The 14,707-nt window shown below is 38.2% G+C and overlaps 1 protein-coding gene across 2 annotated transcripts in view; it reads left to right on the top strand.

Moving 5' to 3' along the window:
• LOC5566015 (serine-rich adhesin for platelets) overlaps window positions 1-14,707 on the top strand; it is a 552,340-nt gene that overhangs the window by 12,630 nt on the left and 525,003 nt on the right. For both annotated transcript variants that reach the window (XM_021843181.1, XM_021843180.1), the window contains exon 2: window positions 6,189-7,234. In XM_021843181.1, the coding sequence (XP_021698873.1) occupies window positions 6,457-7,234 (778 nt within the window). In that variant the 5' untranslated portion in view covers window positions 6,189-6,456. The remainder of the gene's footprint in view (window positions 1-6,188; window positions 7,235-14,707) is intronic.

The raw sequence follows: 14,707 nt of genomic DNA on the forward strand, positions 1-14,707 counted from the left end.
ATGCTAATGTATCAAACATGTGGGTAAAATGAATATGTAATAAGGGCAAAATGAATATATACTGGGGAAAAATGTTGTGTAAGCACAGACATTCCAAAATCGATGGCATGTTTAGAAACAATTTGTTCATTCAGATGTGTGCAAACATAAGTTATCCAATTTGATATTTGTTAATAAGAGTCAGAAAAGTTTTCCATTTTGATATATTTTAACTTATAATATTGAGTTGATAGTGTTTATTGCGTTTTAGAAATAAAACATTCGGACCCACTGTTTGTCGTCAAAAGAAATGAACACTTACAAATGTATCACTCGCTCTCATTCTTGGATGTAGCCAACATGTGAGCCAACGGCATATACAGTGCCCGAAATTCCTATAAGCGCATGACCATTTTTCACCGGCACATGTAGTATGAAAGTCCAATACTTCAATAAATCATCTCTGCTTTTAGGTATTCGGATAATATGATATTTCTACCAACTACTGAGACTTTTCTTTCAAACAGTTTGGAATGAAGAGGAAAAAACGGGATTTGAGTATGGAAATTCTTATAAGCGCACCTTTATTTTCAGATCATAAAAAATTATATCACAAGAACACAACAACTTTAGTACTTGGTTTGTTTACCATTTTTCAGAATTGTTTCATAAATTCGTTTCGGCATTGAATCGACGAGGTTCTGCAGCATTGTCAAAGGAATTTTACGCCACTCCTCTCTAACAGCTGCTTCCAGCTCTCGAACTGATCCGAACTGCCGTCCTCCACTGTAAACCCGTCTTGCGAGGATTCCCCAAAGATTTTCGATTGGGTTTAGGTCCGGACTCCGCGCTGGCCAATCCATAACTGGGATGTCCCGCTCCAAAAACCATTGTTTGGAGGCCTTGCTGACATGGATCGCAGCGTTATCTTGTTGAAAAACAAATTCGTTTTCCATCACATCCTCCGTAAATGGGATCAAAACACTGTCCAGAAGCTCAACATAGTTTTCGGACTTCATTCTGGTAGTAATTGTTGCAATCGGGGTTTTACCTCTACGTGAAAATGCAGCCCAGACCATCAAACTTCCTCCACCGAAATTTCTGCTCAGCTTCACTTGCGGATCCTTCCGAAGATCGTGCCAATAATACGCGCAGCAGTCAGGACCATCAAGATTAAACTTCTTCTCGTCGGAAAAAATCACGTTGTTCCATTCCCGCTTCCAAGACATATGGTTTCTGGCAAAATCCAGTCTTGCCTGAACATGCCTCGGAGTAAGGTTGGGTTTTTTGGCCTTTTTCGTGTACACCATGTGTCCAGATCCACGTAGTATTTGAGATACTCGCCTTGTTGTGATGGAAAGACCCAATTCCTTCTTAAAACCGGATGAATCCAGCTCCCCGGCTTCACCAAGCTGGATAATTCGGTTCCTCTCACGGTTGGTGATCTTGGAGTTGCCCTTGTTTTTCTTCCGGATGCCGTAATTCTCACCTTTCTTCAGGAAATTTCGCACGACCGTCTCTCCTCTACCGATCCTCTTGGCGATTGCACGGTTACTTTGGCCAACATCCTTCAATTCAAGGATTAATCTTCGCTCCGTTTCGTCCAAGAACTTTCCTCTCGGCATCTTGAAAACTGTCAACAAACAACACTGTGCACGAATCGCAAAACTTTCCGCACGCATCCGTTTACATCGGCAGCAAAAGAAAATGACAAGTTTTTGTAGTGTGAGTGAAGCAAACACAAATGGCGTTAGCTTGGACACTGTGCGCTTATAGGAATTTCCTGGCCAAAAAATGATATTTTTATTTCACAAAATCGAAAAATTATTAATTTTGACTGTCTTTCATACAACCAAGTGGAAATATAGTAAATATCATTTTAGTAACAGATCGTCAATGTTTTATGTAATAACTAGTCTTCTTCTTCTTTGTGGCATTACGTCCCAACTGGGACAAAGCCTGCTTCTCAGATTAGTGTTCTTATGAGCACTTCCACAGTTATTAACTGAGAGCTTTCTTTGCCGATTGACCATTTTTGCATGTGTATATCGTGTGGCAGGTACGAAGATACTCTATGCCCTGGGAATCGAGAAAATTTCCTTTACGAAAAGATCCTCGACCAGCGGGATTCGAACCCACGACCCCCAGCATGGTCATGCTGAATAGCTGCGCGTTTACCGCTACGGCTATATGGGCCCCTGTAATAACTAGTCGCAAATGTTGAAAAATGCGTGTGCGCTTATAGGAATTTCGGCCACTGTATACTTCACTATCGAAATTACACTTTAAACTTACGAATGATGCGAGTAGGGGTATCTGAAATAATATGCGCCCGATTTTTTGGGATTTCTATGAACATTAAAAAAATACATTTTTCTTGGAGCTTATCTTGTAAAATCTTATGTTGAGGATCCCTTTTATCGATCCATGTTGTAAAAATATCTCCATGTAGTTCGTTTTGCCTCAACGGTGCATATTACCCCAAATTCCCTTGTCAATAGTATTTCTTCAAATCTGTCTGATCAGAACTGTGGACAGCATTATGGCACAGAAAGATAGACAAGCCAGACACTGCTGTTTCGTAGGAAAAATATGTGTAAAATGTACCACCGGGTTAAAACGCAACACTATAAAATCTCCAAGATAAAAGGTATTTTGGTCTAAGTCGTTCAAAAAATACCCATTTCCTCATCATAAAACGTAAAAAAATCTATATAAATAAAAATGTAATGGTATTTCTATGTCACGAAATGGCTTGACAACGGATCAAAAGTTTGAACGATTTTTTTTTTATTTCTGATACATGGTTTTACGGCTAACCAGCCGAGTAGATATTTTAACAACTAATAAACAGAAATTCGTGAGTTCGATTCTCACTGAGAAGACGTGTAACTTTTACGCAAATTTCACATCAATTTGACCATTTAATCCAAAAGAGTCCTAAAATGTTGAATGAAATCTTGTTTTCTGTTTAATAACTTGAAATACCATGTTGTTGTTATTTTTTTTAGCAATTTTTCCCGCTCAAATAACGGCTTTATCATATCCAAACTTCAATTTAAAAGTTGGGTCCATAAATTAACCTTGACACTTTTGATTATGTTTGACGATCGCTTAGTCAACAAACACATCATAGGGGTTTCAGTTTTAACACTGGGGTTGTACCTAACTGACATTTCGGAAGGGACACGGAAAACAAAATACACCCAAAATTTGAGTCTAAGCCAAGAGATGTGACAGAATCTAAAATAAACTTAAAAAATGTTTTTTGGACTTATACAAACGAAAAATATTAAAAATTGAGTAAACAAGTGATTTTGGCCTAAACTTAAGCGTTTGTCTCTAAAATTGGGACAGGGCTTTATTTTTATTTATTTATTTATTTATCTTTTTCTCGGAGTAGGGAAGGCTTTAGGACCCTATTGCAAAGTATATGTTATGTTCAGTTTTTCGGAAGTTAACAGGTTTTTCGTTTTGTTCGCTTAGGGTTCCGACGAGTATAGTGTAGGAATTTCACCAGGAAAGTATGAACAAACCGAGTGAAAATAAAACTGCCACTTTCTATTCAAGTCTTCAGAGCACCATTAAACGACCTAGCGGGTATCAACACAAAGTTTGCCGGGCCATCTAGTAAAATAAAAACGATTTTGGCAGCCTCAAGTGTAAATGGCGTGGGGCCGTACTCAACGGTTTTTCAGAAATTATCGGTAAATTATACCACAAAACCCCAAAACACAAACGAGAGATAGATCTGCATAGCATCTGATGTGTACATGAGAATTGTACAAACAGCTGGATTGGTTCAATTTCTTTTATATTAAGGTGAAGATGAATCGAAGCCAAACTTCAAATTTTCAAGAACACAAATCTGGAGAATCGAACACTCGTTTGCACTGAAAAGTTAACCGATTTGTCATCACCAGCTAGTGACCAATCGATTATGTTTTCAGCTTAAACAAATGCCAGATTTGTGCTCTTGAAAATTTGAGGTTTGGCTTCGATTCATCTTCACCTTAAGTTGCTTAAATGACTGCCTCAATCCAATGACTGTTTTCAGTATTTACGAGTTTATCCATGCGACTCCCCTGTAAGCCCAATTAGAATAACTTTTCGACTAAAATAGAGTTTTTTTCCTTAGGTGGCGCATATGACCCCCTCTTCCCTTACGTTGTCAGCGGAATCCCCCGGTTGAGGACAAATCTGTCGATTGCCAGCGAATAAGAGATTTTATGTTCTCGGTTTACGATGCGCAGCAGAGTGGGTTTTTACGATTTATGCTCGTAATGGTAGTTTAATTCTATTTTTTAACATTCAGACTTCCACAACTGCTGATTGTTGATTGACAAGTTTCATCATATACGAGGTGTAAGGAAAGGACGCAAAAGTCCAATTGTTGGCCGAACTTGTCGTAAATTTCCCACCGTGCGGTGCCATCTCATCGTTTTCATCTTGCGGTGTAGTCACCGACTCGTATGCTATTATTAGTGACTCGTCGTGTGAAAATTGGCGAAAATATAACAGTGACAAACAGCAAACAACATATTTATTCGCATAAGCAAATTAAATGCACATGCGAAAGCATCTTCACGTTTCTGAAAGTGCAGGAAAACCCGACAAGCATTGGGGGGTCCTTATGAGAATGCGCCCTGCATTGTCAATGTGTGGCAGGGTTGAACCAATGGTTTTTGATAGTGGAAACTTTTTGGCAAGGGAGTGTCCATTGACAACGTTAGACTATTTTGTTAAGTTGTTGAAAAAAGTGTAATATAAAAAATAACGAAAAAACTACTGCTTAGACGTGCCTAGACCAATTTAAGATGTCGAAAAATAATAAGTTAAAAAAATGAGTATTAGAGGATTAAAGCAATCAAATTTGATATGTCCTCATATGGTATCGAAAATCAAAAACGTACCCAAACAATCTAAAAATGTTAAAGACCAAAACTCAATAGTAAAGAAATCTTTTAAAAAAGTTAACTGGTAATATTAGTAACTTCAACTTTTAATGTTTAGTCCGACTTGCACCACTGTGCGTCGTGCTTGTCGGCAATCTTAAAGATCAGAAGATTGTATTTTCTTACGGGTGGATTGAACTAGAAATGCTTATTCGAGTGTACGAAGGTACGGTGCTGCCATCTGGGAAAAGTTTGCTCGATGCGTGAAGCGTCGAAAATTTTACCCGGCAAGGTATAGGAAGCGAAATTTCAAATGCTCATAAAAAAATTAACTACAATAGTTATTTAAAATCTTTTCAGTATATGTTGATATACTTTTGATGGGCTACATTATAGGCATATAATTTTGAGTTTTATATTTTTTTCTCAATATGCTGCTGATTCTATAGTTGACCAATAGTTTAACCCCGTACACTTAACAGAATTTAATTAAAAAGTGCTTTGAATTTTTTAGAAGCATTTGAAAATTGACTTCCTATGCTTTGCCATGTAAAATAATTGGAGCTTCACGCATAGGGTCAACTGTGGTAATTACCTTCGTAGACGCGAATAGGGATGCTCCATTTGACACTACCAAAACGTACGAAAACCAAATGTACACATCATGGTCGTTCAAACGCCCCTTGAGAATTCTTGGTAGAGAAACCAGGAAAAATGAGGTTCGAAATGTTTTCATGTCTAGCCCATGCGCCGCAGTATTTGTTTTGACGGGAAATTCGTTTACTGGCGGCACATAGAAAAACACGCAAAAGACGGCCGTCTGGCACCGAAATGATCGGTGAAGCTAGACAGCCCACGATCTAAAGGTGACAGCATTTTTGCGTCTTTTCTAATATAGCGAAGTAAATTGGATTAAGAACAAGACATTGAAGCAGTGTTTCTCTACTGTTGATCCACGGACCCCTTTCGCCTTTCTCAAAATTTTTGAATTCATTCATAGTTTTTTTTTATTCAACCAGCCTAATTGACATTACAAATGGATTCCTTCCACCAAGTTGGCCAACAGAAACAATGTTCATAAGAAATACCCCGAGAGATTGTTAACAAACTTGTGACAAGTCTGGTGTTGATGTATTGGAAATCCAATCCAAATCCAATCCAAATCCAAATATGTGGCTCCAAGTCACACAGAAGATTAGTTTATAAAGCACCCGTTGAGCATACAAGAGACGTTGGATTGGATCCCATAAGAGCATGTGTTTATTTTTATAATTCTTAAAAATTTAAAAAAAATTCTTTTCTATCTCATTTCAGGTAGAATGATTCTGCGCAATGTGTGCCAAAGTGTGTCCTAATAATGTGTATAAGATATGTAGGAAATAATGTGTTTTTTTTTTCTGAAGTCAAAGTGCAATAAGCAGCTTATATCACATGTGTGCCTTTTAGTAGTGTCTCTCTTTGAGAACCACTGACGTGGTAGTTTCTAGTGTAGTGTTGCTTTCACCGGCAATAGCTCGGTGAAACCTAATCAGCCGCAGTGGCCCCCCAGAATGTGTCCAGCGGTGCCGCGGGGGCCAGCCGAATGTACGGGCTGATCTTTGTGCTGCTTACTGTAGTGCTGTCGTCGGCGAGCCCCCTGGCGGTCCCAACAGTGGCACAACTACACCACAATAATCAACGGAAGCAAAGTGAAAAATTGCCATCGTCAACGAGTCAAATGCTGAGCCATCAGCAGCAACAGCATCCAAGAGTTCCTCAAACTCAGGAACAACATGGTTATCGTAAGCTTGATTCAGTGTCTTCGACTGATCTGGTACGATTTTGGCCGGGAACACCTCCAGATTTATACAATATCACACTAAGTGCGATGAAGCAATATATTCAAAGTCAGTTAAATTTGACGGGTCTAGGTAGAGGTCCTCGGAAGCGATCTCATTACTATTCGGATGCAGATCTTGAGTTCTATAAAATAATCAAAGAGTTTAACATTACTCAATCAGCGACAGGTTCAAATCCATCAATTCATAGCGATAATGGATCATCTGTATCGAATGTTGCTCAAAATCCTGATGTGTTTCGACCTGATATGACCATGGATGTATCAGAGCTACCGGATCATGATCTACAAGTTGATGACCCGATGGCCTCATTCGAGCGGTCTGTTGATCATTCCAACGATCTGTCTGCATCGAATACTGGTGCAGGTGGACGAGATCATACCGAGCTTGGTGCCACAAGCAATGCAAAGGATTACAACGTGCTGATGGACGATCCACGGGGATACATTACAGCGATTTCGTCCTTCCCCAATCGCCCGATGAAAACGACAACATGGGACTCGGCTTTCGTCAGACACAAAGGTGAGTTTTTTCAACATTTATTTCTACAAGCCGAGGGACATCCAAAATGTCCTTTGGTATAACGAGTTTATGATGCCATATCTCACCGGCTAATTTACGTGCCATTTACGGTTCCCGCGTATCGGAGAAGCCCTGGGCGGTCACCGACGCATCGTCTGGTGTGTGTGTCATTAAAAAATCATTTTATGGCATTTTTATTCGCGAGACATATTTCAAAATAACTGCAAAGGAACGGGTGTGAATTTGGCACATGTGTATTTATACACACTTCAATGTTGCTCGTACTCGAGTCCGTTAATGAAATCTGTATAAATAATTTTTCTTGGCATTTAGCAGCGTGGTACTTACTATTCTTTTTTTCCAATTGAATACACAAATTGCGCTTTTCAAGACCGTTATGTGTAGTAGAAAGAATCGATTTAAAAAAAAATAAGCTAATTATGTGTTTTTAATCTAACGACTAGATGTCAAAATACAGATCCAAGATTCGGCAAAGCTTAAACATGATTTGAGAGCTATCCAAGATCGCCATTCATGATTTCAAATTCTGGCATTAGATGGTAACACTACTTGGTTGTCATCAAAAGGGTTTATCATATTATCGGTGTGTATACATATTGGGCCAAGTTTTTTTTTTCAATAGTCTCAGGAAAACTAACTCCGGGCATTTGTAACATCAAAATATTCGCATTATTTGCCGTTAAATGGAATTTATCTATACGATGGTTCATCTGTATCAAAATAGCATCGATAAATTTAAATGGAGTCCCAATCGTATTTTTAAACGTCTCTGAAAACCGACCATATGGGTGTGTTACATAAAGATACTTTTATATTTTCGTTTAGCAAGTATCTGTTTTCATATAGGGTACAATTTTTTTTAGTAACTAGCAACAAGCGGAATCTTCAGCAAAATTTAGTAAACAATTGTTTTGATGCTGATAACTCTGATCAAACGGAACGAATAAGCTGAATGTGTCTAATTCACGACAAGATAACAAAATAGCAAATTTCCAGAAAAAAAGGAGTGGGCTCATTACTCGATATTGAAGGGATTATCGAGTTAGGGAGGTATCAAGTTATAGTACACAAAACTAGTGCAAATGCGATCTGAGAAATCATCGAGGTAGCCATTAAGCCCAATGGACCAATGCACGAGCTCACTAGTTGACGTTTGAGCGGTGCCGTGTTATTTACGTGACCATTAGACTGATGATGAAGTTTTTGCTCCCCTATGTTTAAACGGTGTCAATTATGATGAAAATCATTCTCCCAAAATTTGAAGTGATTTGGAATAAATTTGGTTGTGCACACGCCATTTGAAGTTTATATGGAAATTACTATGGAAAAGCCAAACCTTTTGTGTTCAGTCCTCTATCTGCTCGTCATAATAATATATGAAAAAGTGAACACACTCTTCCCATGTAAAATCTTCCCAGCTACAACTTTGCCGAAGACCACATTTTGTTGGGACGTAAGGATAATTTGTTATTCTTGATTCCGAAGTCTAAACCATGCTGAGATGATCATTCAATTACTTTCAGAGCAACACTGCTTTTTTGCTGTAGAACATAGTAGCCTGGATTACTTTGATCTATTCTTCCCGCCAGGAGCATCACTGTTGCCTGCCGAATAGTTGGTGAAGCTTACTGAAGGCAAACCCACTTTATGATGATGAATAACAATTTTTCCTGAAGTCCAATCAAAATGTGGTCTTCGGCAAAGTTGTAGCTGGAAAAAATCCACATGAGAAGAGTGTGTTCACTTTTCCATAAAATATTATGAAGAAGAGATAGACGGCTGAGCACAAAAGGTTGGCGTTTTCCATAGTAATCTCCATATAAACTTCAAATGGCGTGTGCATAGTCAAATTTCTTCCAAATCATTTCAAATTTTGGGAGGATGCTTTTTACCATAATATAAATCGTTTAAGCATAGGAAAGCAAAAATTTCAAAATTTGCATCACTCTAGTGACCATAGCAAAGAGTGAATTCGGCACCGCTCAAACGTCAAATTAGTCAACACGTGCATGAACTAATTTAACGTTTGAGCGGTGCCGAATTCACTGGTTCCCATGGTCACGTAAATAACACGGCACCGCTCAAACGCCAGATAGTGAACGCGTGCATCGGTCCATAGGTCCTTTTTTATTATGGTTGTTTAACTCATACCGAGATACGGAACATCAAGTAAGGGAGTGTTAACTGGATTTGGAAAAGCTAACAATTCAGCAACAGTATCAAAGTATCAATATCAAAAATAAAGGTAATTGTGTCAAATAAAATGAGTGCAGTAAACCAAATCTTAAAAATGATAACCGATTTGTATTATATAAAGATGATTTTAAATAAACGTCAAGTAGCTGCTGATATCGAATACATGAGGATGCAAAATTCATGTAGCTGCCAACACTGCTCAAATAAAGGAAAGAATAACTAAATATCTTACTGCTTGATGCAAATAGCATATTGCTAAAAAAGATGGAGTAGAAGCAAATCATTTCAAACTTAGTATATTTTTTTATTAGCTGACAGCACTGATAGGACAAGGCCTTATATTTCAAACCAGCTGATAAATAGCATTCCAAATCTTCTGCAAAGTTGATGTCGCCATATGCCCCCCCACTAACATCAGATCATGGAGTTCAGGAGTAGTAGAACTTATATCAGATCATGGAGTTCAGGAGTAGTAGAATTGTGTCCAATGAGGTCTTAAGCGGTCATCCATTAACCACGAGGTCGTTTTTCTGATGTTTAGACCCTCCTACCCCTCGTTTTGACCAGGCCTTATGAATGAAATATAAAGTTGAAAATTCGAAAACAAAAATCAAAACTGACTTACTTCTGGTAGTTCCAATAACCACTAGCACCACCAGATTGCACTTATCCAATTTCCTCATATAGCAGGTCGCATCAACTCATCAGAGATTTTTCTGAAGATATCTCGAGTAACTCTTCTTAAAATATTTCAAGCTATTCTTACAAAGCGATTTGAGGAGTTTATTGAGCTTGAGCTTGAGCTTGAGCTTGATTGGCCGCCCGTGGATGCACTCCAGTATTGCCAGATCAGCTGCACTTACACAAGGAACCAACCGAATGACTGCTTGGGACTAACAGGCATCCTCAGTGTATAAGTGCTGGTGATCTTCTATTTTTAGGCAACAATGGCACCTGCCACGTCAGAATGCAGACCAATGAGGGGAAGGGGGAGGAATTGATGATGCATTGAACTGACTCCCACGTAGACCGTATATTCCACTGCATCCACGTCAGTTCATGCGGAGTATATGGATTGGGGGGAAAGGCATGGCAGAGAGGTTTGCTTTTGTGGTTAGCAGACTGCCTATGTATCAGGCGTAAGAAAGGCGTGCGCGTGGAAGTAGGAAGCGTTAGGGAAACGGTTTCTTGTCCGTCTCTGGTTCTAGCGTTTGCTATGAACGAATAGTTTGAGCGTGATATATTTAGAATGGAAGATAGAAGCAAGTGAGAGATATACAACTACAAAGTACGAGGAAAGGGACGGGCCTGGGATTGAACCCATGACCTTCTGCATATGAAGCAGAAGCGGTAGCCATCAGACCACCAACCCCGTCACAAAGCGATTTGAGGAGTTTATTAAAGATTTACCCAATTGATTCTGTGCAACACCAAACTGTAACTTGGAAACTACCCAGCACGCAAACAAACGCTCCTGAAAGGAACATACGTCTTCCTTTGTTATACACTCCACTATGACTGATTGATCGGTGAGCAACGATCGGGCCGAGACGACACAAACACACTGATGTCATCTTACCCCACACAGATTCCATGTTTGGTGCCTAGGTGTTGGTTGGGACTTCCGGGAGGATTATTAGGAAACTCTGAGATACTCTTTGCATCATTAATATATGATCACAAATCTTAAATATTCGAGAAAAAATCATGTTGCGCATATATGTTCTTTGAAAAGTATAAACAATCTAAAGAAATTCTAAAAATATCATAAATCAGGTTTTTGGTTTAAAAATTTGTTTCTGAAAAGCAAGCCTCAGGGTGTATGAAAGCCATTCTTTACTATTGTACTTATTACAAAAACTTTTACCGGGAGACGTTTGCTAATGAACCCCTTTAAGCTTAGCAGGTGGTGGAATTCTCCTTAAAAACATTTCTACAACGCTGTGGACCTTTTTTCTATGGGAGGGGCATATTGCCCGGGTTGTTTTGAAACGTAAACATTGGGACCGTTTACAAATAAACATCTTGTACACTTTTTTGAAGCAACCTGGAAAGAGACAGTTACGTGCAGACCATGACCAACTATATAAGGAACACCTTGACATAGAAAACTTTAAAAGTGATGCATTTGCTACTGCGATAGAGCAGTATTTCCTTAAGGGGGGCGTATTACACCTTTTTACCTTACTTCTAGCAAAATATTTAGACAATTTGTGCCTGCGATAAGGCAAAATCTTATAGTATTTCTGAATTGTGGGTAAAATCATTTGACTTCAAATATATATTAAATCAAAATGAGTCTGTTGTAGAATCGCCAAAAATGCAAAAATTTTCTTTAAAACTGTGAGTAAGTAGGTGAAAATTTTCTTACAGAGATATGCTTTCCAATGTAGAAATAGAATAATAAGGCCGAATAGGACAGTGGAAATGCTTGTTTTTTTTTAATTTTTAAAATGTCAAGCACTTTTGAAAACTTTTGAGATTTATGAAAATTAATTAAATTTGATAAATCTATCCGATACCACACCCCCCCCCCTCCCAAATTGGATTTTTAAGAAATTGTTGCTAGTAACTACTTTAAATTTCCAACACAATTTCATACAAAACTTTTCTTTGAATCATCCACAAATATTCATAATGAATCTTGTGACGATTCTTCAAGGTTTACTAACTTTTTTCGGAAGCTAATCTGAGAACTACCGTAAAACGGGGTAACTTTGATAATGCAGGTAACTTTGATAGTGCGAGACCCACGACATACTTAACGAAACAACAAAGTTTCTGTTAATCAGTTAAGCAAAATGAATGCAAAAGTAAAGAGTATTAGTATGACGCTTCATGTCATAGCTATTTTCGTTGGAATCAAGTTCATTTGAGGTTTCATATGCAAATATTGAAAATCTATTTTGGAAACGCTCTCAAACAATCTGTTCTACGATCATTAATTGATGGAGTTATAATTAGAGTTACTGTGCACGTGCTGTAGCCTTAGGTGCAGGAGGCTCATTGCTTACTAGCGCACGGATGCGCTGTACATTGTGAGACCGTTTTTGGTGCGCCTCGATTTATACTCCATTATCAAAGTTACCAAACAGAAAACCGACTTTCAATTATTTGAAAAAGTATATATCCATTCAGAATAGATCTTTTGGCAATGCAATCGATAGTTAGGATACTAGCACTTGTTTTAAAAATATAATTTATAATTATTTGAAACAGCATGCATAAATATTCAATGTTTTTCCAAAAAAACTATCAAAGCTACCCCGTTTTACGGTACGTATTTTTCTAGAATTCCCTCAAACTCCATCATGCTACCCTAGACACCGAAAAGATATTCATGTTCAGTCGAGGATGTAATACCAACTGGTGAGCTCGTTTCATGCTTATGATAACACTCCATAGCACCTGACACAGGTTCCGCTAGGACCTCTTTGAGGACATTTCCGTTTATTGTCGGAAACATACCGTGCGACGTCTCAATCTTCGTGAATTCGAAAGAACATGTCAATAAAAGAAGAAAAACTTCGGTACAAACAGATTATCCTGGCACAGGTTCCACAAGGGCCTATTTGGGGACATTTCCGATTTATGTCCAAAACATACCGTGTGACGTCTCAATCTTCTTGAATTCAGAAGAACATGTCAATAAAGGGAGAATAAACTTAATATCCATAGATGTGGCCACTCCACAGCACCTGGCACAGGTTCCGCCAGGGCCTGTTGGAGGACATTTCCGTTTTTTTGTCGGAAACATACCGTGTCAATAAAGAAGAAAAACCCCGGTAAAACAGATGTGGCCACTCCAGATCTCCTAGCACAGATTCCACGAGGGCTTCTTGGGAAACATTTCCATTTTATGTCCAAAAACATAACGTGTGACATCTCAATCTTAATTAATTTTTGATTATTTGTCAATAAATGAAAAATAACACGGTAATAAAAGATTTGGTCACTCCAGAGCTTCTGGCACAGGTTCTATGAGGGCTTCTTTGGGGATATTTCTGCTTTTGTCTCAATCTTTGTGAATTGTAAAAAAACATGTCAATAACAGAAGAATCAACTTATTAACATGTGTGTGGCCACTCCATAGCTCCAAGCACAGGTTTCACCAGGGCCTCCTTGGAGATATTTCTGTTTTATATCCATAACAAACCGTGTTACGTGTCAATCTTCGTGAATTCGAAAAAACATGTCAATTCATGAAGTATGAACTAGGTATCAACTAATTAGGTCACTCCTAAGCACCTGGTACTGATTCCGCCAAGGCCTTTTAGGGGACATTTCAGTTTCATGTCCAAAACCTATTGTGCAACGTTTCAATCTTCATGAATTCGACAGAACATGTCAGTTGATGAGGAATAGGCTCTGTGTTTCCACTCCTGAGCATCAATAAATGAAGAATGACCACACTACCAACAGATCTGGCTACTCCAGAGCACAAGGAAAAGGTTTCGCCGAAAACCTTTTTTGGAATTGTTCCGTTATTTGAACAAAACATGATGTGCCACGGGTAAAGCATAATGAAAAATTCTGAAAAGTATTCAAATAAATCTCGAATAAAATACATACAAACTGATGTGGCTCCTACTCACTGATGCAACCTTAGGCAGGACCTTTCTGAACAGATGTTTTCCACGATTTTTGGAAATTCTGTTATGCAGATCTTCATGAATACGCCAGGAATGCACTGTGCAACTATTAAAAACTCAGCAGAAAGCTGAGAAGAATACTAACAAAGAATCCACTAGAACTTTGTTTCAAACATCATCAGAAATCCAACAAGAATCCTAAAAAGGTTTTGGCAAGAATATTACCAAGAATCTATTGTGAACTTCGAAGAAAACTTTATTTAAATTAATCAGGGTTCTCAATCAATTTGTTGATAAAAACTTAAAAGGAATTTGCTTTGGAATTCCTCATGAAAACACCATAAAAACAGTCTTATTATTTATGAAATCCCTTTGGCTCACTGACCTTTGGCACATTTAATTGTTTTAACATAAAAAAGAACAACCTGTTGCCCGTTTAGAGAAGAGTAAATTTGACCAAACGTCGGTTCCGTCAATCGTACCGCTTATTCATGAATATAGGAATTCCACGTGCAACAGAATAAAAATTTTGCTTAGAATTTTAAGGATTTCATCAAAAATTAAACAATAATCTAACCAGCAATTATCTAATTTGGAACCCATTCGAGATTTCATCTATTACCTGCAAAGAGTTTTCCTACAGATTAGTGTTCGGTCCATCGAT

This window comes from Aedes aegypti, chromosome 2 (assembly GCF_002204515.2).
Source record: "Aedes aegypti strain LVP_AGWG chromosome 2, AaegL5.0 Primary Assembly, whole genome shotgun sequence".
Classification (NCBI taxonomy): Eukaryota; Metazoa; Arthropoda; class Insecta; order Diptera; family Culicidae; genus Aedes; species Aedes aegypti.